At 41.0% G+C, this 21,659-nt stretch overlaps 1 protein-coding gene across 1 annotated transcript in view; it reads right to left on the bottom strand.

The window, feature by feature from the left end:
• Positions 1-2,180: 2,180 nt before the first annotated feature.
• The window catches only part of L3MBTL3 (L3MBTL histone methyl-lysine binding protein 3), a 125,761-nt gene continuing 106,282 nt past the window's right edge, over positions 2,181-21,659 (bottom strand). The window contains exons 18-21 of the mRNA XM_060239245.1: positions 13,316-13,404; positions 11,668-11,831; positions 6,631-6,693; positions 2,181-3,676 (exon numbers count right to left, since the gene is read on the bottom strand). Coding sequence (XP_060095228.1) covers positions 3,533-3,676; positions 6,631-6,693; positions 11,668-11,831; positions 13,316-13,404 — 460 coding nt within the window. The 3' untranslated portion in view covers positions 2,181-3,532. The remainder of the gene's footprint in view (positions 3,677-6,630; positions 6,694-11,667; positions 11,832-13,315; positions 13,405-21,659) is intronic.

Below are 21,659 nucleotides of genomic sequence, written 5' to 3'. Positions count from 1 at the left end.
CTGCACTTTTAAAAGCTCAGAAATGCTGTACAAACAGGTAAAGATAGAAGGTAAAGAATTGTGAATGGTTACTTCTTCACAGAGTCAGAGAGCCTTGAGTGATGGGCTGTTCCAAGAGATCTGGTTGGCTAGTATCCGCTGAGCAGAGAGAGACTTTAGACCTGAATGCTGAAGAGATTTCATTCAGAATTCAGCCCTGACTGAGAGCAGTTTTAACACCAACAGGAGAACTTGGGAAAGTTGGCAAGGATGAGTGGGTAGTTCAATGGAGACTCCCAATTGAGCTAAGAAAAAGGAATAGATGTTCTAGAGAGAGAAGGAATTTCCCTACCTAGTCTAAACAGGGTGATAGCTCTGATGAGTACAGATATCCCTGATCTGGTTAGAAACTGCCTTTAGAGACCTTAAAAGTTAGTTAAAAACTCAAGTTAAGTACTAGTGTTTAAGAGAAGGGGTTTGGGTACTGGAAAGAGTGTATCAGCCTTCTGGAAACCAAAAGAATACTCAAAGAAAAGCATGCTGAAGTGTTTGGGGAAAACACTGGAACAAAAGCCTTTCAGCATAAAGTTTTAAGTCACTGTGAAAAGCTTAAGAAACCCTCATTAATCTGAAACATAAGAACTAAAGTCTGTGCAGTACTGGTTTTAATGCAGACAATTTCAACCTCTGATTTCACCTTATCTTTCCCCTCTATTTTGAATAAAATATTTTCTTTTCGGAATATAAAACATATCCAGTGCCATTAAAATTAAAGGGTTTTTTCCACCCCCCTCAACCTTTCCTCAGGTTCCTTGGCTAAGAAAACAGCCAAAATGCTATGCTTTGACAGGGTGGGACAGCCAGGGTTCTTCAGGAATGAAGAAAACACATTACTAGGCTGGCTCAGTCAGACAGGAAATGAAAAATGGAAGGAAGCTGGATGGAGGCATTATAGCTCGCCCCAGGGAGATTAATATATTCCTTTCTGTTGCCATCTTCTGCCAGCAGGTGAAGACCTATTTCATTTGGCATTCCCTCAATGATCCTTCCTTCTTACACAATGTTTTGCAGGTATTTTAACTGTCTTTGTTTTAATGATGTGTGCTGGGACAAATGATTTTAAAATGTGATTTTATCCTTTTATGTTTTAAACATTTAGGCACCTTGGTGGCTCTTGTAAGAGAAGAAAAACAGGATACAAACTTTGTAACTAAATAATAAATAAAATGTGGGGGAAATGACAGCCCTGGAATAAACACATCACCACATTCACATCATTTTTATTTACACATATTACCAAGCAGGTGTTGGATCAACCAACACCAAAACACATAGTTACCCTTCACTAGCCTCTGTGATTCTTATGAGACATTCCCCTTTCTTTATTCATTATTTTTGCAGCCATATAACATCAATAATTCTCAACTGGAAAATGGATATTGAGATCTGCAGGTTGTTGAATTCTGCATCAACTACCAAATTAGTTCCTTCCTGGTCGGTACAAAGCATCTACACAGTTGTCCAGTTGCAACTTTTCAAATATGTTTTGTGTTATAGATAGGTTGGTGCCAAGCAACTAATGATGTAAGTTAATGGAAGTTATTTTTACCACCTTCCTCTTTCTTTGCTAGTACGCATGTAATGGGTATGTGTGTGTAACCTTTTCTGATTCCTCTATGAATTCCCATAGAGGTACAGGGCCACCATACGGATTTTGTACAGGGCCACCATACGGATTTTCCTTGTGTCTCCCATACTATGTTCTGGATGGCCTTCCAAGTTCTCAACAGCAGCCTTTCTGGGATACAGAGATTTCTGAGGCAGGCAGTAAAAATTGCCACTAGGAAACTACTCCATTTGTGGAAGGCCTGCACAGAACAATACAATCTTATCTTTATAACCTACATGTTTTCAATGGAACATGCTGGAGTCGCCAGGTGCCTAAAGAGAAGGAAGACTTGCTCTGAAGTACTGATTTTAGGCTTATTTCCAAAAATATCCTTTCAGTATAAGCCTAAGATCCATAACTGTTAAATTAGCTCTTTCCTTAACATGTTTGACCTATCTCCTGCTGACTTTAAATTTCTGAGTGTAAGGCATTCTTCTGTTTAGCAAATCTGTAACTTTCCCAAAAGAATGAATATTTCAGTTATAGGACTGAATTTTCAGTTAGCTACTTTGATCCAAAGAAAAATCCAACAACAAGCAATATACCTTTTATTAAGATGAACCAAAATATCATAAAATAGCATGCAACCTCTCAAATTCTCCAGAACTCTTCCTCAAGCTGGCTTTTTTAAGCAAAAAGGAGGAGAAGTGATGTTTCAGGCCATAGGTTAAGGTGTGCTGGGTGGACTTCGTATTAATTTCCACTTCAGCCTTCTTCTATGTATGTGTATGTATATAAAAATAGATCAATGTGGCCCTAGAACCAAATGGAACTGTGACACAGGCCCTTTAAAAGCCCAAGAGCAGAGGAAAAATGTGACAGTCCACTATGTTAACGGAATTGGAGACTGATTTTGAGGATACAGGAGGTAAAGATTCAACAGAAGACACATTGAGTAATATTAATTAGTGAGTGGGAAGAAATAAATTCCCCTAGCAAACGGTCTTATTCCAGTTGAAGCATCACTATCTATAATGGGATAGATCTGGTATTTCCTGAAATAAATAGAGTTTATAGTTGTTTTGGTCCAAAGAAAAATCCAAAACAATGTAAGATTTTTAATTAGGACCAATCAAAATATCAAAAAAGAGCATGACAATGAAGATTGCATGCTATTTAGTAATATTTTAATTTGGCCTCATAAAAGGTATTACATGGCTTTTATTTTAGGATCAAGGAATTACTTCTTATACATGCACTTTTAACTTACTTCTGGTGTCTCAACAGGCTGCATACTAAAACATGTCAGTAATGAAATACAGAACAGTTGCTTCTTGGACAACTGGTAGTTCTTATTCTATTAAAAGCTAGTGGAAGAATTCATTACACCTTTTTTTAAAATCGTGCAAAAACAAAACACAAAAACAGTACTGTCCTCCAACAGCTGTTTTCTTATAAGAGAATGTATAAATAGGATATAGTCCAATATCAATTGCCAATCTGATCTATGGCACAAAATGGAAAAAAAAACTCAGTCCATTAACTGTACTTCAGATCAAGTAAGCAGTGAATAATTTGTTATGGAGATGTTAAATGAAAAAAAATGCTGCATGGTGAATTCATGTGACTCCTTAGAATAAAACTAATACTTCCATATTTTAATATAAATTAGAACCACCCACCCACCCCCACCAAATTAAAGAAACCTAGTTGTGAGCTGTCAGTGCGGTAGACTCCTACTCTTTTTAAGAGTATCTTTCTAAAAATCTTAAGCACTTCTCAGAAGTGTTCAGTTGCCCCAGCTCTCAGAAAATATCAGCACTCTATCCATTCCAGCTTCCTCTTCTTCCCTTTGGAGAGTTCTTTGATGATCCCTTTAAGTTTGTGTGCTTTGACTAAACTTTGAGCTGCACTGGACAGGTTTCTCCTGTACATATTTTCCGATCAGAGCTCATTGTGAGAGTTCTTCTCAGCAGCTTTGAACATCAGGATTGAGTTGAAGATTTTTAGAGCTGGTCCCAGTTTAATGCTCATTATTTTCACTATGTCTGCTTGAGTCATTAGCAGAAAAGCTTCTCCATCAATTTGCTTAAAAAGAAAAATGCAAAACAGCAACAACAAAACAAAATTAATCACTTTGAATGCTTAAGAATGTACAGACAAAAACTCCATCATCATTATCATATATCTAATTCTGAACATGGTCTAAAAGGCAGATCATTAAATCCACAGATTAGGGTCATGTACAGAGAAGGCAGATCTTCCTACAAATTTGGCAGACCCCTGGTTTGCAGAAAAATCTAAAAACCACAACAACAAAATTGGGAAATTTACAAAAATTCCCGAAACAGAGAAGCACTGTTGAAGTTTGTGCAGATAATTTGAAGCAAATATATCCCGGAATGCTGGAATGACTGGGGTGAAGGAAGCAGATGGTAGATAGGAAGAAGCCAGAGGGACAGAAAGGGTGGGTTGTACTGAAAGGGGTTGTACTGAAAGGAAAAGGCAAAGGAGACCAGGGAAAACAGGCACTAAGCATTGGCAGCATTTGGGCTGCTTCTGCCCCTTCTTTCCACCACTTCCTTTTCAGTGCTAGGTGGGAAAGAGGAGGGCAGCAGAGAAGGTGGAAAGTAAGCACTGCTGGCTTTGCTGTCCTTTGCCCCCTCCTTCCCACAACTTCTATCTCCTAGTTGCCAAGTCAGAAAGAAGAGGGAGAGGGTGGCTGAAGACAGTGGGCATGAAGTGCCAGTTGTGTTCAGCTAGGAAAGAAGCCTGGGTATCTGTGATTAGCCCTCATGTCCCAGCAGCCCCTTCCCCCAGCACTACAAACTGATCCTAGGATGTTGAATATAGGCTTCGTTTAAGCTAGTAGGGAGTCTGCAGCTGCTTGGGATCCCTCCCAGCTCAAACAATGCCAGAGCTCAACACCCACCTTTCATAGCTGCCGTCCCCTTTCCCTTCTGGCAGCAGCGGCAAGATAATTTCTTTGCAAGCTTCTTGCAGAGGTCGCTGATTGTCATTATCTAATATGTGCCATGAAATTCAGGATGGACAGTTTATATTTCAAATTCTTCCTAACAAAATGGGCCCTAACTGATCTGTATCCCATATTTTGCTAATGCTTACAAGTAACCAACATTCACTTGAGATATATTCTGCTCTTTCCTTTCTACAAGATATACTGCCATAGCAAACAGGCATTAGTCTTCTGTGGTTGATTCTTCTTGTGTTGGGTGACAAAATATAACACCACACATATGTAAAATATCAAAAAATGACAAGCAGGGTCAAGATAATGAGGCAATACAATGTTGTGGATTGCATTAGCTTGCTCTTCATGTACCCCTTAAATCCAGCTCCATATGGAAACTAGAATACAGGATGTGAGCTGTATTCCTTCTAAGCTGAGTTAGTGTGAGCTAGATCACAGTTTTTAAGACTCTGGCTCACAAATTTTTGGCTTAGCTCAGGAAAAATGGCACAGAGCAAACTAATTTATGCAGTAGCTCACAACTTTAATACCAGCGGCTCACAAAGTAGAATTTTTTTCCACAAGACTCCACAAGCTTAGAGGGAGTATTGGATGTGAGCTATAACTTTAGTGGGGAGCAACTTAAAAAGGCAAGTTGCTCTTTGAGTGGACATGGGTACATCATTACTGACTATGTGCATGTGCAAAGCTTTGATCTAGAAGTTTCTACAGCTAATTTTTATGTATGAAAGTCCTTTCTCCTCAGAGTCACTGATTGCCTTGCAAACTGGAAAATGATTAAGGAGGCTGCCATATACTGTAGCAATCACTGCATCTTCTAAGCCATCTGCAGTAGATATTGTGAGAAAGACTTCATCAGGCAGATAATGGTTCTGTCTGAGGTAACATAGGCTCATCCATACTGTTCCTTGGGCTAACCAATCTGGGAGTGGTTCTGATAATGGCTAGGTTTTCAGTTTTTCTATTCCAGGACAGAAAGACAAGATCCAGTACCATGTTCAAGATGCTTCTGTCACAGCTAGCTTTACAAAGTTCCCAGAGATGAACTGAATGAGCAAGGGTCAATTCCTGTATCACAATTATTACTTATCCATAAGTAACAGGGATGCATGGCAACTTGTAGGTCAGATGGAGCCCATTGTCTCATTTCACAGAAGGCAATGAATGAATTTAACGCCACCTCGATCCAGTTGCCACTGGAGGTCATCTACCAAGGCGACCAGCACTGTCTCCATCCCATGACCCGGACGGAAGCCAGACTGGCAAGGGTCTAGGATGGAAGCGTCATTCAGAAACCTCTGCAGCTGCAACGCCACTGCCCTCTCAATAATTTTACCTAAAAACGGTAAGTTAGACACCGGTCGGTAGTTTGCCAATTTGGCCGGGTCTGCTGTACATTTTTTCAGGAGGGGGCGGACCAAAGCCTCTTTCATCAGAGGCATGACATTTTTAGTGGTGGAGGGAAAGTCAGTCACACTGTTCATAATTTAGAATACAAGACTTCAAGAATTCAAGCTTGAGTGATGACTAAGGTTGAGGAATGTTAGCATTTTAGGTCATAATCTAAGGATAGCAGTAGTGTTTGAAGTCAAGATAAATACATAATAAATAAGTCCCAAGACATTTTAAAATTTATTTTCCAATAATTTCCTTTTAAATACAGTTGCTCTGCATCTCTCCTTATAGGATTGCCGTTGACCTCTCTTCTCATTACCCCACCCCTCAAAAAAAGCTTCTTGAGCATGTGATTACTGAACTACCCATTTGACCTGGCTACTGACTAGATCCTTGCAGGGGTAGAAGAGAGGAATGTATGTGGTGGGGTAATTTCCAATTTTGATAATAGACAAAATAGATGTTAGGTTTAGTTATGACAGATTTACATGGAAGAAAAAGCCTAAAACCAATAACAATTATTATAACAAACTCTTCCAAAATTGTTGAGGAAGACAGTATCTTTTCTTCTGCATGATATCAACTACAAAAAATGCTATATTCATTTAAATATTGAGGAGTTTCACTTATTAAAGAATTCATTTGTCAAACTTACTTCATCTTTGAACACTTTGCCATGTTCCTCACACCCTGGTAGACTTCGTATGAACTCTGAGACCTGCCAACAAATTGCAATAGGTTTTAAAATAAAAGCATAACAACCATCTTACTGGAAGAAACCAATAGTCCATCAAGTTCAGTATCTGGTCTCAAATAGCAACAGACAATCAGTACATTTTTAATACAGAAGAAAACAATAATATCTACTCTACATGAACTGCGTCTTGTAATGCATGTTCACAACTGATAGGATTACATTTTTATACCATCCAACATATTTTGATTTCACTAAAACCTATATGACTATCTAATTTAGATTTAAGTATATTTTTACCATTTCTTGTACAGACTAGTATTTTCTAGAACAGAGAATACAGCATGCAGCTTGGTTTAAAAGAAACTACAAGAGGAGCAACCCCAGCTGAGGCAGCACAGAGAATTTCTGAAAACATATATCCAAGTGGGCAGCCGTGTTGGTCTGAACCAGTTGAACAAAGCAGGAGTCAAGTTTCACCTTTAAGACCAACCAAGTTTTATTGACAACATTAGCACACGAAAGCTTACGTTCTCAATAAAACTTGGTTGGTCTTAAAGGTGCAACTTGACTCCTGTTCTGAAAATATAGTACATTTTGTCACCAGCTTTTCTATTAGATGGTTTAAACTGCTTTAATTCCTGAATTATTGGACTTTTAATTATTGTATTGCATTTTCTGCTATTGTGATCTGCCCTGAACCCACTTGCGGGGAGCACGGAATAAAAATTGACTAAAAGAAAATAGAAATAAAACCATTTGGGAAATACTGGTATATCTGAAAACAGCAAATCACTGGTAGACCTGAAAACTGCTCCTGCCTCTCAGCTGTTTAAAGAAGCTACAGAAGACAGCCCCTGCAGGCTTGGCTTGGGGCTGGTTCCTGTCATAGCAGGAAAGGACATAAGAACATAAGAGAAGCCATGTTGGATCAGGCCAACGGCCCATCAAGTCCAACACTCTGTGTCACACAGTGGCAAAAAATTTTATATATACACACACACTGTGGCTAATAGCCACTGATGGACCTGTGCTCCATATTTTTATCTAAACCCCTCTTGAAGGTGGCTATACTTGTGGCCGCCACCACCTCCTGTGGCAGTGAATTCCACATGTTAATCACCCTTTGGGTGAAGAAGTACTTCCTTTTATCCGTTTTAACCTGTCTGCTCAGCAATTTCATCGAATGCCCACGAGTTCTTGTATTGTGAGAAAGGGAGAAAAGTACTTCTTTCTCTACTTTCTCCATCCCATGCATTATCTTGTAAACCTCTATCATGTCACCCCGCAGTCGACGTTTCTCCAAGCTAAAGAGTCCCAAGCGTTTCAACCTTTCTTCATAGGGAAAGTGCTCCAGCCCTTTAATCATTCTAGTTGCCCTTCTCTGGACTTTCTCCAGTGCTATAATATCCTTTTTGAGGTGCGGCGACCAGAACTGCACACAGTACTCCAAATGAGACCGCACCATCGATTTATACAGTGGCATTATGATACTGGCTGATTTGTTTTCAATTCCCTTCCTAATAATTCCCAGCATGGCGTTGGCCTTTTTTATTGCAGACGCACACTGTCTTGACATTTTCAGTGAGTTATCTACCACGACCCCAAGATCTCTCTCTTGGTCAGTCTCTGCCAGTTCACACCCCATCAACTTGTATTTGTAGCTGGGATTCTTGGCCCCAATGTGCATTACTTTGCACTTGGCCACATTGAACCGCATCTGCCACGTTGACGCCCACTCACCCAGCCTCAACAGATCCCTTTAGAGTTCCTCACAATCCTCTCTGGTTCTCACCACCCTGAACAATTTAGTGTCATCCGCAAACTTGGCCACTTCACTGCTCACTCCCAACTCTAAATCATTTATGAACAAGTTAAAGAGCATGGGACCCAGTACCGAGCCCTGCGGCACCCCACTGCTTACCGTCCTCCACTGCGAAGACTGCCCATTTATACTGACTCTCTGCTTCCTATTACTAAGCCAGTTTTTGATCCACAAGAGGACCTGTCCTTTTACTCCATGACTCTCAAGTTTTCTAAGGAGCCTTTGATGAGGAACTTTATCAAAAGCTTTCTGGAAGTCAAGGTAAACAACATCTATCGGGTCGCCTTTGTCCACGTGTTTGTTCACCCCCTCAAAGAAATGTAACAGGTTAGTGAGGCAAGATCTTCCCTTGCAGAACCCATGCTGAGTCTTCCTCAATAACCCGTGTTCATCAATGTGCCTACTCATTCTGTCCTTGATAATGGTTTCTACCAACTTTCCCGGTATTGAAGTCAGACTGACTGGCCTGTAATTTCCCGGATCTCCTCTGGAACCCTTTTTAAAGATGGGGGTGACATTTGCTACCTTCCAGTCCTCAGGAACGGAGGCAGATTTCAATGAAAGATTACAGATTTTTGTTAGAAGATCCACAAGTTCAACTTTGAGTTCTTTCAGAACTCACGGATGTATGCCATCCGGACCCGGTGACTTATTAGTTTTTAATTTGTCTATCAGTTGTAGGACCTCCTCTTTTGTCACCTCAATCTGACTCAGGTCTTTCAACACCCCTTCCAAAATTAGTGGTTCTGGGGCGGGCAAAAAGTTCTCATCTTCCACAGTGAAGACGGAGGCAAAAAATTCATTTAGCTTCTCAGCCATTTCCCTATCCTCCTTCAGTAATCCTTTTACCCCATGGTCATCCAAGGGCCCCACTGCCTCCCTGGCTGGTTTCCTACTTCTAATATATTTGAAGAAATTTTAATTGTTGGTCTTTATGTTTTTTGCAATATGCTCCTCATAGTCCCTTTTTGCCTGCCTGATCACAGTCTTGCATTTGATTTGCCACAGCCTGTGTTCCCTTTTACTAATCTCACTTGGAATGGTTTTCCACCGCTTAAAGGAGTCCTTCTTACCTTTTACAGCTTCCATTACTTTGTTTGTTAACCACGCAGGCCTTTTCTTATGCCTGTTTGTGCCTTTCCTAACTTGTGGTATGTATTTTATCTGAGCTTCTAGGATTATAGTTTTAAATAGCGTCCAAGCTTCCCCAAGGGTTTTGACTGTATGTACCTTTCCTTTCAGTTTCCTCCTCACATGCCTCCTCATCTCAGTGTATTTACCCCTTTTAAAGTTAAACGTGGTTGTGGCGGTCTTTTTGGACAACTCCCTATTTATACAAACGGTGAAATCAATAACATTATGGTCACTGCTCCCAAGCGGCGCAATCACTTTTACATCTCTCACCAAGTCTTGGGCATTACTTAGGACCAAATCCAGGATCACCCCACCCCTGGTAGGTTCTGAGACCATCTGCTCCATAGCACAGTCATTGAGAGCATCAAGAAACTCAATCTCTTTCTCTCGACCAGAACACATATTGACCCAATCAATCTGCGGGTAGTTAAAATCACCTATTACGACACAGTTTTTACGTTTAGCCGCTATCTTTAAGCCTTCCATCATATTATAATCGTCCTCTCTCTTTTGATTTGGTGGGCGATAACAAACTCCCTTAGTTAAATTTCCTTTTGGGCCCTTTATTTCAACCCAAAGCATTTCTAAAAGTGAATCTAATTCTCTGACCTCAGTCTTACTGGACCGTATATCCTCTCTGACATACAGAGCAAGTTTTATTGACAGGGCCAGGGCAATGGAAGCTGAGAGTTCCATGCTGTCTCAGCTGGGGCTGTTGCTCTTGTCAGCTGGGGCAGCAGGAGCTGAGAGCTCCTCTCTGCCTTGGCTTGGCATTGGCTTCTCTTGCAGCTGGTTTAAACCAGGCTGCAAGAGAAGTCAGTTCAAGATCAGCTGTGCCTATAAGGAAGCAGACTTTTCCTCATAAGCACAGCTTCCGATTTGCAACCCGCCCCCCATTTTTTCCCTTCTCAAGTCTATTGAACTTAAAAAAAATCAGTATTGGTATCTGGGATTTTTGGGGAAACTCACAAAAAGCAAAAATCCTAGCAAAATCCTAGCACCAAACTTGCCTCCACCTCCAGCAGTCCTCCACATGTTGGTGAATTGTCTGATCTGACACACATAAACCGGGTGTTCATGGTTTATCATATTTAAGGTGCTTAAAGCATGACTGATACACCAAAAAGAAAGGCACCTCCCCCTTCAACCGGGCTAGCCCAATATTACAATGCTCATGAGAATTGTTGGGTGTTCTTAACAGTAAATTTGTGCAAGTCAGATACTTAAGAGTATTATCAGAATGGACTTTTAGTGTGACATTACAAGATGTTTTGTCTCCACTTTCATATGCTTGTTTAAAGATGAAAGAAGAAAAACAGGAAGTGATGAGATGAAGCCAAACACTGGCTATTAAAGCAGAAAGATACTTTGGGTCATGCAAGAAGAGTGTGTATACATGTGATCAGAGCTTTTTTTGTAGCAGGAACTCCTTTGCATACTAGCCCACACACTCCTGATGCAGCCAATTCTCCTGGAGTTTACAGTAGGCCCTGTACTAAGAGCCCTGTAAGCTCTTGGAGGATTGACTACATCAGTGGATGTGGCCTAATATGCAAATGAGTTTCTGCTACAAAAAAGCCCTGCATGTGATTTAGCTTTGGTGTACAGTTACATAATGAACAATCATATTACTCTAAGTTCTTATCTGTGTTTTTTAGCATGTTTTTGGGTGAATTAGATAATACTAGAAAATGCTTTATGCACTAGCTTTTCATATAGAAATTGTGTCAGTTCTTCACAACATATGGAATGAAATTTATTATAAACCCACACAGATCAGAAGTTTTTGCAATATTCATATCCTTATCTACTTTATCTTCATGTGCATCCAAAATGTCTCTATGTTCAATGGTAATTTGGAACCTCTAAATTTTTACTAAGAATTTTCTGTATCAACTGGCTATAACTGCTCTTCTTTATATATCTGGGGGGGGGGGAGTTTTGGAATTCTGAAACTACCTCATTATGAAAATAAACTTGTAAAAAGGAAGAATTCTTAAGTGAAAAGCTAGCATGGGAACCTGCTGAAGTAAACACACCTCATCTGTGCTCCACTTGGAAACTTTACTTGCAGGGATTCCAGCCACACCAGGAAGGAGCTTACTCTGTTGTTCCCACCGTAATGACAAGCCTGGGATTGTCAATTTGGAAGACAAAATGACTGGCTGAGGATGAAACCTCTGATTACTGGATTCCTTGATGCCTGCATAAAAACAAAACAAAGCAACCACACATTTAATGAATGACAAATATAGCCACTACCAATAAAATTATATCAATATGTATTTAATATACTTTACTGGTATAATATTTTAATATGAAGTAACATTTTTAAAGCAATTTGAGGGAAAACTGTAGTGTCCCTAGCTCCTTTCTGTACTAGATGGCACAATACTTTTTAACTTGATACTTTATTAGAAACTTTAAAAATACAGCTAATTCCACACTATAGTATAAAAATATACACTATGGATCAAAATAATAAAATAATAAAAGGTAAGCAAAATCTTTGGAAAGCCTCTGTGAATGTTAAAATACATTTTTCCAGTTTTACAATTTCCTTTATTCTTTTTTTGTAAACCATTTGTTTATTGTCAGTGATGTCTAAAATCAGTTTTAACTGTCTCCTCTGTATATTTAAGAGGAAAATAAAAGCTAAAGGATCTAGGGTTGTTGGAAAATACCTGAAGACTTTGGGGGTGGATCTGGGAGAGGGCAGAGTGAGGGGAGGGGAGGTAGAGGGGATGGTAGATAGTCCACCCTTCAAATAAGCCATTTTCTCCAGGGGAGCTGATCCCTGCCAGCTGGAGATCAGTTGTAAAAGTGGGAGATCTCCAGGCTCCACCTGGAGACTGGCAAACCTAGCTAGTGCAGTTCCATTGCTCCTGTAGCTCTCCTATTTTTCTGTTTGAAAACATTTCATTGCATCAGAAACTTTGATGTGTTTCTTGACTCTCTGCAGATCCTGGTTACCATACCATTGCAATCTCCAAAGTGGGACTTCTGGACATATTTTCTGGTGCCCACTTTCTGATTCTTCCATACAGAATCGTTATATCTTTTCAAGTTCCTTAGCCTTCTCTCTTTCTTTTATCACCTTTCATGTTCCTTTCTTCCCCATTCTTTGACTGTGCATGTTTCATTGACATATTATTTAAAAACATGTATGGAAGAGTGTTATGGACCCCCATAGTGGCCACTTTGTTAGGGCACCTGCTAACTGTTCTGTTGCATTGTTTTAGCAGTAAGCTGTCTCAAGCAGGTCTCTGTACAGGTGGCATATATTTTTGCGAAATAAATACTGTTTCTCAAAATTCCATACGGGCCCCCAAGTTCAAACAAGGTTGAGGATCTCTTCATATCACAAGATTTAATACAGACATCTATTATAGGTTGGAGCACAATGGAATTTCAGGCCTTCCTCATCCCACTTCAGTCCGCTGATCTCCCCAAAACACTGCTTCTGAAGAGCTGGGTTCCCCTGGGAACAACATGAGGAGATAATCAGAAGTCTGAAGCAGAAGGATAGAAGGGTGGTAAAAATCCACCCCACATCCCTTAGCAGAAACTCTGAGGTTTTATCCTATGGCTACATTACAGCCTAGCTCAATTTTTACCAGGCAAAGTATTCCATAAACACCATATTTAATGTGTGGCACTTGGAAAACCTTACATTCCTACATTTACCTTTGGTTTCATTTAGAGAGGACTCCATGCTTTCCATCTTCCTTCCTTCACACTCAGCCTTCGCAAATTCCTTAACAGTATGGCACCCCCTGAGGAATATTTTAGAAATCACTTTTAATTAAATATCGTTTTTATGATAATGTCCACATAAACAATTCCTATTATCCTCACACAGAAAATCTAGCCCAGGGCTGTGAAACATAAGACCTGCGTGCCTTTGGAATCCCCTGAAGAATCTGCAGTGGTTTACTGCCATCCATTAAAATTATTGAACTCTCTTCAGGACTAGGAAATAATGTCCTTAGAAGGATAAAGAGATTGTTCTTCCAGTTTCTTTTACTGCATGTCACAGCACAAGTCTATCCTTCCATTTACTTGGATAAGCCATTAAGAACTGTGGAAATTTACTAGCATTTATAATCAAGGAAAAAAAAACATGTCACTGGCCTTTAGTCAACAGAAAAAGAGAGGAGCATTAACTGGCAGAATAGAGAAGAGACCAATTATTCTGGCATGCAAAAGATTCTGAAGATCAAGCAGTAGTACACAGGAAGAGGCAGGTATAGTAGTAAAAGGATTTCGTATATCACACTGGAGTTGATGGTCAAAGTCTCCCACTCCCATCAAGATGGGTGGCATTCAAATATAGAATTATGGTTGTAAGTTTGATGTCCTTCTTCTACTATATTACTTAATATAATACTATCTGACTGATATATGAAGTATGCATTCAAAAACACAACCGGACATGGTTATAACAAAATCTCATGAGAAAAAAATTACCAGTGCTACCAGTGAATTGTTTAGACTTGCTAATGGATACTTGAAAGTAATTTCAGGGCCAAACTACACCTGATACAGAAAATCTTGGATTTTTTGGCCACTGTGTGACACAGAGTGTTGGAATGGATGGGCCATTGGCCTGATCCAACATGGCTTCTCTTATGTTCTTATCTGTGATTGTACAACCATATGAAACGGTGCCAGTTTCCTCCACTTATGACAAACCCACATTTTTTTTCCATTGCAGGATAATGAACAGATAGGAGGAGGAATTTTAATTATGAAAGTGAAGCACTGCATTACTGTAAGAGTCTTCTCTCATGGTAGAACGAACAGCATCCTTATGAGGATCACTCTTCCCACCTGTTCTGTAAAGCAAGACTAAGCAAATTAGGGGCTGTCTGGTTCCTGTAGGAAGTTTCTCTATCGATGCCCACAACAGCAAAAATATGGAGACCCTTTTAATATTCTAAACATATGACTAACCACGAACAGAAGAGAAAGTTAAGGGCTATCTGTTGCTCTGGTGACCACACACGCACTATCCTACTGAATCCCAAGAACTTTCATCTAAAACATGTGGTTGTGTGAGGAGCCTACCCATCTCACCATTGAAAAGAAGAATGAATACTAAGCAATAATTTACTAGGGTCATGGATCAGCATAATAAAACATACATTAACAGAGTGATTGTAAAAACATATACACAGTCTTTCATTAAGATACAGTACAAAAAGAATATCCGCATCACCAGATCAGTAATATATCTCGGTAGATTTTGCTAGCTGCACAGAATCTGGCAACTCTGTTTGAGGTTTCAGATTCAGTCTGCAAAAAGAAAGGAGGTATACCATTCTGCCCAGGATTTTTGGAGGATGAGTATAATAAATATATATCTAAGATCATTATAGAAAGGGCAATGCAGAAGCACATGCTCAGCCATTTCAATTTAACCAGGAACACAAGGGCATAAACATTCTTGAAGTGGAACACCACGGTATCTCCTTTCTAATAAAGTGGATGGAAGAACACTGAGATGTGCCAGAGCAAAAGCTATCCTGTGTTTGGGAATTAATAAACTAAATAGTTTGATAACACCAACTTATTCTTCCAGAAGTGATTGTATTTTGTGAAAAAATAGCAAAATCTCTCTGTTTACAAAGTCATACAGTATAATGGAAGCAACTTCAGCCAAGGCAAAGGTTCCCAATTGCACGAAGGAGGAAATGCTCAACTTGTGATTCTATAGATATCTTCCAGAAGGGAACAGGAACAACTGAGACAAGCTGTGAGGTGGCAGCTAAAGGCACATTCTTTTTTAAATGCCTTTTTTTGGCGGGGGGAGGGGGGCAAATGCCAGCTCCCTTCCCTAACTAGGTAACCTAGAGTGGGGAGGGAGTGAAATAAAAGATAAAGTATAGAAATAAAAAGCAGATCTCTGAGAAGTCTTCTGGACACTACAGAGTAGGCAGGACACAGATTGGGGGAACTTCCCATAGGCACGGGAGAGACTCTGATTTACAACATGCTGATCTTCTTACAGAAGCAATGGGAAGCTTAACTTCCAAAGATGACCAATGCCACAAATGGTTTTAAATGCCACCACCACTACTAAGGGCTGCTCTGAATAAACTGACAACTCTCCTGCAGCTATATTGTTTGAGAAAGAGAGAGAGAGCAAGGTCAGAGATCGCTGATAAAACAAGTATAGAATCACAGAGCGGGAAGGGACCTCCAGAGTCATCTAGTCCAACCCCCTGCACAATGCAAGAAATTCACAAATTTTTGTTGTTGTTCAGTCGCACAGTCGAGTCCAACTCTTTGCGACCCCATGGACAAAGTCACGCCAGGCCCTCCTGTCTTCCACCATCCTCCGAAGTCTGCTCAAATTCGTGTTTGTTATATCGGTAACACTGTTCAGCCATCTCATCTTTTGCCACCCCCTTCTTCTTTTGCCTTCTGTCTTTCCCAGCATCAGGATCTTCTCCAGTGAGTGCTCCCTGCTCATTTGGTGGCCAAAGTATTTGAGCTTCAGCATCTGACCTTCCAGGGAACAGTCAGGGTTGATTTCCCTTAGGACTGACTGATTAGATCTTCTTGCAGTCCAAGGGACTCTCAAGAGTCTTCTCCAGCACCACAGCTCAAAAGCATCTATTCTTCTGTGCTCAGCCTTCCTTATGGTCCAGCTCTCACAGCCATACATTACTACTGGGAATACCATCGCTTTGACTGTACAGACACCCTCAACAAGAGGTTCTTTAGGTCCTCCTCACTTTCTGCCATTAGAGTGGTATCATCTGCATATCTGAGGTTGTTGATGTTTTTCCCAGCAATCTTAATTCCGGTTTCTGCTTCATCCAGGCCAGCATTCAGCATGATGTACTCTGCATATAAATTAAATATGCAGGGTGGCAATATACATCCTTGTCAAACTCCTTTTCCTATTCTAAACCAATCAGTTGTTCCATATCCCGTCTGACTGTTGCTTCTTGACCCTTATACAGGTTTCTCAGGAGACATGTGAGGTGGTCTAGTACTCCCATCTCTTTAAGGACTTGCCACAGTTTGTTGTGATCCACACAATCAAAGGCTTTAGCATAGTCAATGAAACAGAAATAGACTTTTTTCTGATACTCGTGTGCTTTCTCCATAATCCAGCAAATGTTGGCAATTTGATCTCTAGTTCCTCGACCTCTCCGAAACCCAGCTAGAACTTCTGGTAGTTCCTGATCTACATACTGCTGAAGCCTAGCTTGTAGGATCTTTAACATGACCTTCCTGGCATGTGAAATTCACAAATACATTCCCCTAAATTCACAGGTAATTTGGCTTTTGCTATCCCTTCCACTGAATACAGACAGAATTGTAGAGTTGGAAGGGGCCATACAGGACATCTAGTCTAACCCCCTGCTCAATGCAAGATCAACCTAGAGTATCCCTGACAAGTGTTTGTCCAGCCACTGCTTAAAGACACTGACAATCCCTGAAAAATGGCACTGGTTCTTGCCTCTGAACTTATGGAATGATTGCAGTGGAATTTATTGTATTTGAAACTGCTGATTTGTTTTCTTTCAGTTGTACCAGGAATTTGTCGGGTCAAAGTGAAATTTGTATGAACATGTATGAAATTGTTTTTTACTCTTTATATTGCACTTTTGAAATTTTGGAATAATTACACTTGAATTTGTCATAGAATTGTTTGCCAATAATTACAGCTGTGAGCCTTTGAGGTTTTTTGTGGGTGTCTTTCCTACGGCTTCCTCTGATTGCTTGTGTACTGCTTAACGACTGCAACAAAACTCAGGGAATCACAGTGTATAGTATGAACCAAAACAGAAAACAACTAACTACTAATGTGTTATCTTAGAGTGCAATATAAACATCATAGAGAACTTCCAGAGTTATTGCAATATTTCAAGCAGCCCAATTCTTCCAAATCCAATGTATTCAAGAATCACTGCTCTACAGGTCCATAAATACAATGCCACTCATCTGCTTAAGCTGTTTAAAGACTGCCAGTAAGGGGGAGCTCACCACCTCCCTCGGTAGCTGATTCCACTGTTGAACAACTCTGACTGTAAAAAATGGTTTTCCTAATATCCAGCTGGTACCTTCCCACCCTTAGTTTAGACCCATTATTGTGAGTCCTCTCCTCTGGTGCCCCAAGATGGTATTAGCCTTTTTTGTCATTGCATCACACTGACTGCTCATATTTAACTTACAGTCCACCCATACTCCATCCTTGGCATCTCCTACTGAAAAAGTCTCTGGTAACCACACATGTCAAAAATCTTTTAAATTATTTCACCTCTCCCTGAGAAAAAAAAAATTATCTGGTCTGCAGTCTTATCCACCACTCACAAGCTTCTTACAGGTTTTTTTTTTTTGTATCTATTTCACTTTGTGGGCTCAGACCCTAGATCTTCCCCACCTTTCCTCTTAGGGGGAGTTGCCTGCCTCCCATTAATTAGATTATTCAGTTCAGTACTGCCCCTGGGACAGAAAAAGGTGCTATTACATATGATTCTTATGTATTAAGAAGGGAACCTGAAACAGCCTATATTCAGGTCCAGATAATCTAATTATGTATATTATACTCTTTAAACTTTTGCTTGGCTGTCTTGGTTCATTGACCTTTCTCTTGTTCCTGTGGACAGTCCCTCTGCCATTGGGGAGGGATGGTGGCTCAGTGGCAGAGCATCTGCTTGGGAAGCAGAAGGTCCCAGGTTCAATCCCTGGCATCTCCAAAAAAGGGTCCAGGCAAGTAGGTGTGAAAAACCTCAGCTTGAGACCCTGGAGAGCGCTGCCAGTCTGAGAAGACAATACTGACTTTGATGGACCAAGGGTCTGATTCAGTATAAGGCAGCTTCATATGTTCATATGTAAACTCCCAGTGGCAGAATTCTCCCAATTAGGTGGACCATGTGAGGCTGTTATGTTGTTTTCCCTGCTCTGTTGATGGTTGGTTGTTGATCCTTTCCACGGCAACCTTTTTTTATCTTACTAAGTTTTTCTTTGCCTTTCTAAGTACTTAATCAGGCCTTGTTTTACCAAGATTGTTAGGGGTTTTTTGTCTTCCACAGCTGCATTTTCTGGTATTTTGACATATCTGTATGTGGCACAATAACAGAATGTGTATTTTTGGTGTATGTTTCACCCTTCAGGGGTTGCCCAGATTTGCTATTCTTTCTTTCTGAGAGAGAGCTAATGTGCATCAATTCTGGTGGTCTCAGCACCACATTTTTCTTAGAGCACTCCTTTGAGTCTCTGGAAGTTAGTGTCATCTCAGATGCCTCCTTCCACATGGTGTTGAGACCCAGCTGTTGGCAAGTGTTTCCCAATGGCTCATCATCTTCTGCAAAATTAATCTGTCATACCACTACTTTCACCTAGAGCACTACACATACCATATACTATTGTATTTTATTTTAGTGCAAATGCTCCATATAGTTCTGAAATACACTGTAATGTTAGCCCTGGACTCCCTCTCCCACCATTATGGACTGTGTACATTCTGTCCCATTGCCAGACATTCGGGACTTCTAGTCATTATATAGTTTATGTTATGGACTCATATTTGTATAAGCATCAACAACACTGCCTCAAACACTATCCAGTGTTAAGCACTAAGTATTGGGACTTGTGAACTGACCCAATATGGACATTTTACCTGGTGTGATCCTAAGCAGCAAGCTTTCCAGCCAAGCCACAAAGACTTAGATATTTAGATAAAAATATGGAGCAGAGGTCCATCAGTGGCTATTAGCCACAGTGTGTGTGTATATATAAAATTTTTTGCCACTGTGTGACACAGAGTGTTGGACTGGATGGGCCATTGGCCTGATCCAACATGGCTTCTCTTATGTTCTTATGTAAAGACATCCATGCTTGGCTCCCATCAGGGAATGGACTGGTTATACTCTGCTAGCATTCTGATTGCAGTAAAGGTCTCTGGATCGCACTTCTATCAAAAGCCACCCAGAATCACAGACCGCAACTGCACTCCTGTCAAGAACAGTGCTAAAGAGTGAGCTCCTCAGAAGCCATGTTCCTGTTGTATCCTGAAACAACAATTCCAGGTCCTCCTCAATGCCGTGAAGGCAAAACGAGAGCATCCCGTCACCCGAACGTGCCATGGAGATGCAAATGGAGAAATCAACTATCAACAAAAGGTTTGCTGTCACGTCTTCACACCTGGACAAAGGACTTCTCTTGTCAGACAGCCAAGGCAGCTGCTTACACCAGGGGTCCCCAACCCCCAGGCCCCGGACCAGTACCGGTCTGTGGCCTGTTTCCAGTTGGGCCACACAGCCGTCCACCCCCCACGCAGCCTCGTCATCCCCCTGCACAGCCTTGCCATCCCCCGTTTATACCACTTTAAGGCCGGGTGCCATGAAGCGCTTTCCAGGCCGACCTCCCACGCCCCTTGCTGATCAGCTGATCCAATCAGCAGGGGAAACGATGGGAGCAGCGGTGAGCGACCACTGAAACAGCTGCGCTGCTGTAGTTTTTCCGGCCGATTGGATCAGCTGATTGGCGGGGGTGGGGAGGTCAGTCTGGAAGGCACTTCACCTTCCCTGGCCTTAAAGTGGTAAAAACAGGAGGCGGTGAGGCTGCGTGGGGGCGAGCGGTGAGGCTGCAGGGCAGAGGAGAGAAGGAAACGGGGGCAGGAGGAGGTGCTGCGGGGGACGGATGCTGGCTCTAGGGCCGCAGTGGGCCGGCCAGCCCTGGGATTAAAAAGGTTGGGGGCCTCTGGCTTACACAATACAACCCCAGTCAGAAGAACTGTTGTGCAGAGATCAGTTCCAGATGCAGAGATTGCCGCCATTGTGTTTAGCTCTGGTGTCACAATAGGTAGCAATTTGGCCCCATATTATCCCATCATGTTTCTTTGTTTAGGTAAGGTTTACAATAGGTAAACTCATTAGTGCTCACTAATCCTTTTTCCAAACATCCTGGAAACCTCCCCCTTGATGATGTCAGGAGTCACATGCAACGGTGTCATAGACCATCTGACAACGCTGTCATGGATCATTTGGTACCATTGCCCGGGGATATAAATTTGGCTATTTTAAGGCCTGATTTTGGCCACTCAGGTATGTCTCTTGTGGTACCCCCTATTTAGCCACTTAAGTCACCCCCAAGTACCTGATCAGTATTGGGTCCTTGTATTGGTGAGATATGGTGGTCATTTCTTGCTTCCCCTTCTGCTACATTGTCTCCACTTTTGGTTGATGTTCCTGCATCCTTTGAGAAGGTAAAGTATCACCTTGACTTTTGTCATTTACCCTTATATGTTCCCCTATCAAAATGTCTTGCTATTTTTCCTTAGGACTGTGTGGTTTTTAGTGTGTTTTATTTTCTTGCACGTCTGAACTATTTTTCTAATAAATATAAATTTAGTTTACCATCAAATCTCCTCATTCTTCAGGGGTTTCCTGGGTGAACCACCTCCTGTATACATAGGTTATTGACTCTGCTCATTTTTGCCATCTGTGCCCATCTAAAAATTAATTCCCCATACCTCTTCCGAGGGCAATTTGGCTAACAGTAATTGTTTTTACTGACCAATGGATTCCAGCTCAAAAATGTCTGATTAGAGGCCTGGACTATTTGGCCTGCCGCACAATGGGACTTTTCATGCCTTGTTCTCTTTTTTTGCTCCTTTCCTGACAGGGACCCCTGTCACTGGGAATGCCCCTTCTAAACCCTTGGCAAGTTAATATGCTTTTTAAGGGCTTTTTCCTGGCTGTTTTGCCATGCAGATTGCTCTGCAAGCAGACAAGGTTCATTTATTTATTTTAGCCACCATGGATTTGGAATCCTTGTAAACCAACATCCCACACAAAGATGGACTACAAGCCATAAAGAATATGATTTCTGACAATACAACAGCTAACTTTGCCACCAAACTGTACCATTTTGTTCTCACCCATAACCACTTCAAATTTGGTGACTGACAACTTATTCCTTCAGATCAATGGTACAATCATGGACACATGTATGCCCCCAAAGTATACTAAGATTTTTTTTGCTAACTTGGAGCAATGCTTCCTAAACT

The sequence above is a fragment of the Heteronotia binoei genome, chromosome 1, assembly GCF_032191835.1.
Source record: "Heteronotia binoei isolate CCM8104 ecotype False Entrance Well chromosome 1, APGP_CSIRO_Hbin_v1, whole genome shotgun sequence".
Classification (NCBI taxonomy): domain Eukaryota; kingdom Metazoa; phylum Chordata; class Lepidosauria; order Squamata; family Gekkonidae; genus Heteronotia; species Heteronotia binoei.
Note: the sequence above shows the minus strand (reverse complement) of the source record. Positions and strands in the feature narration are given on the sequence as shown.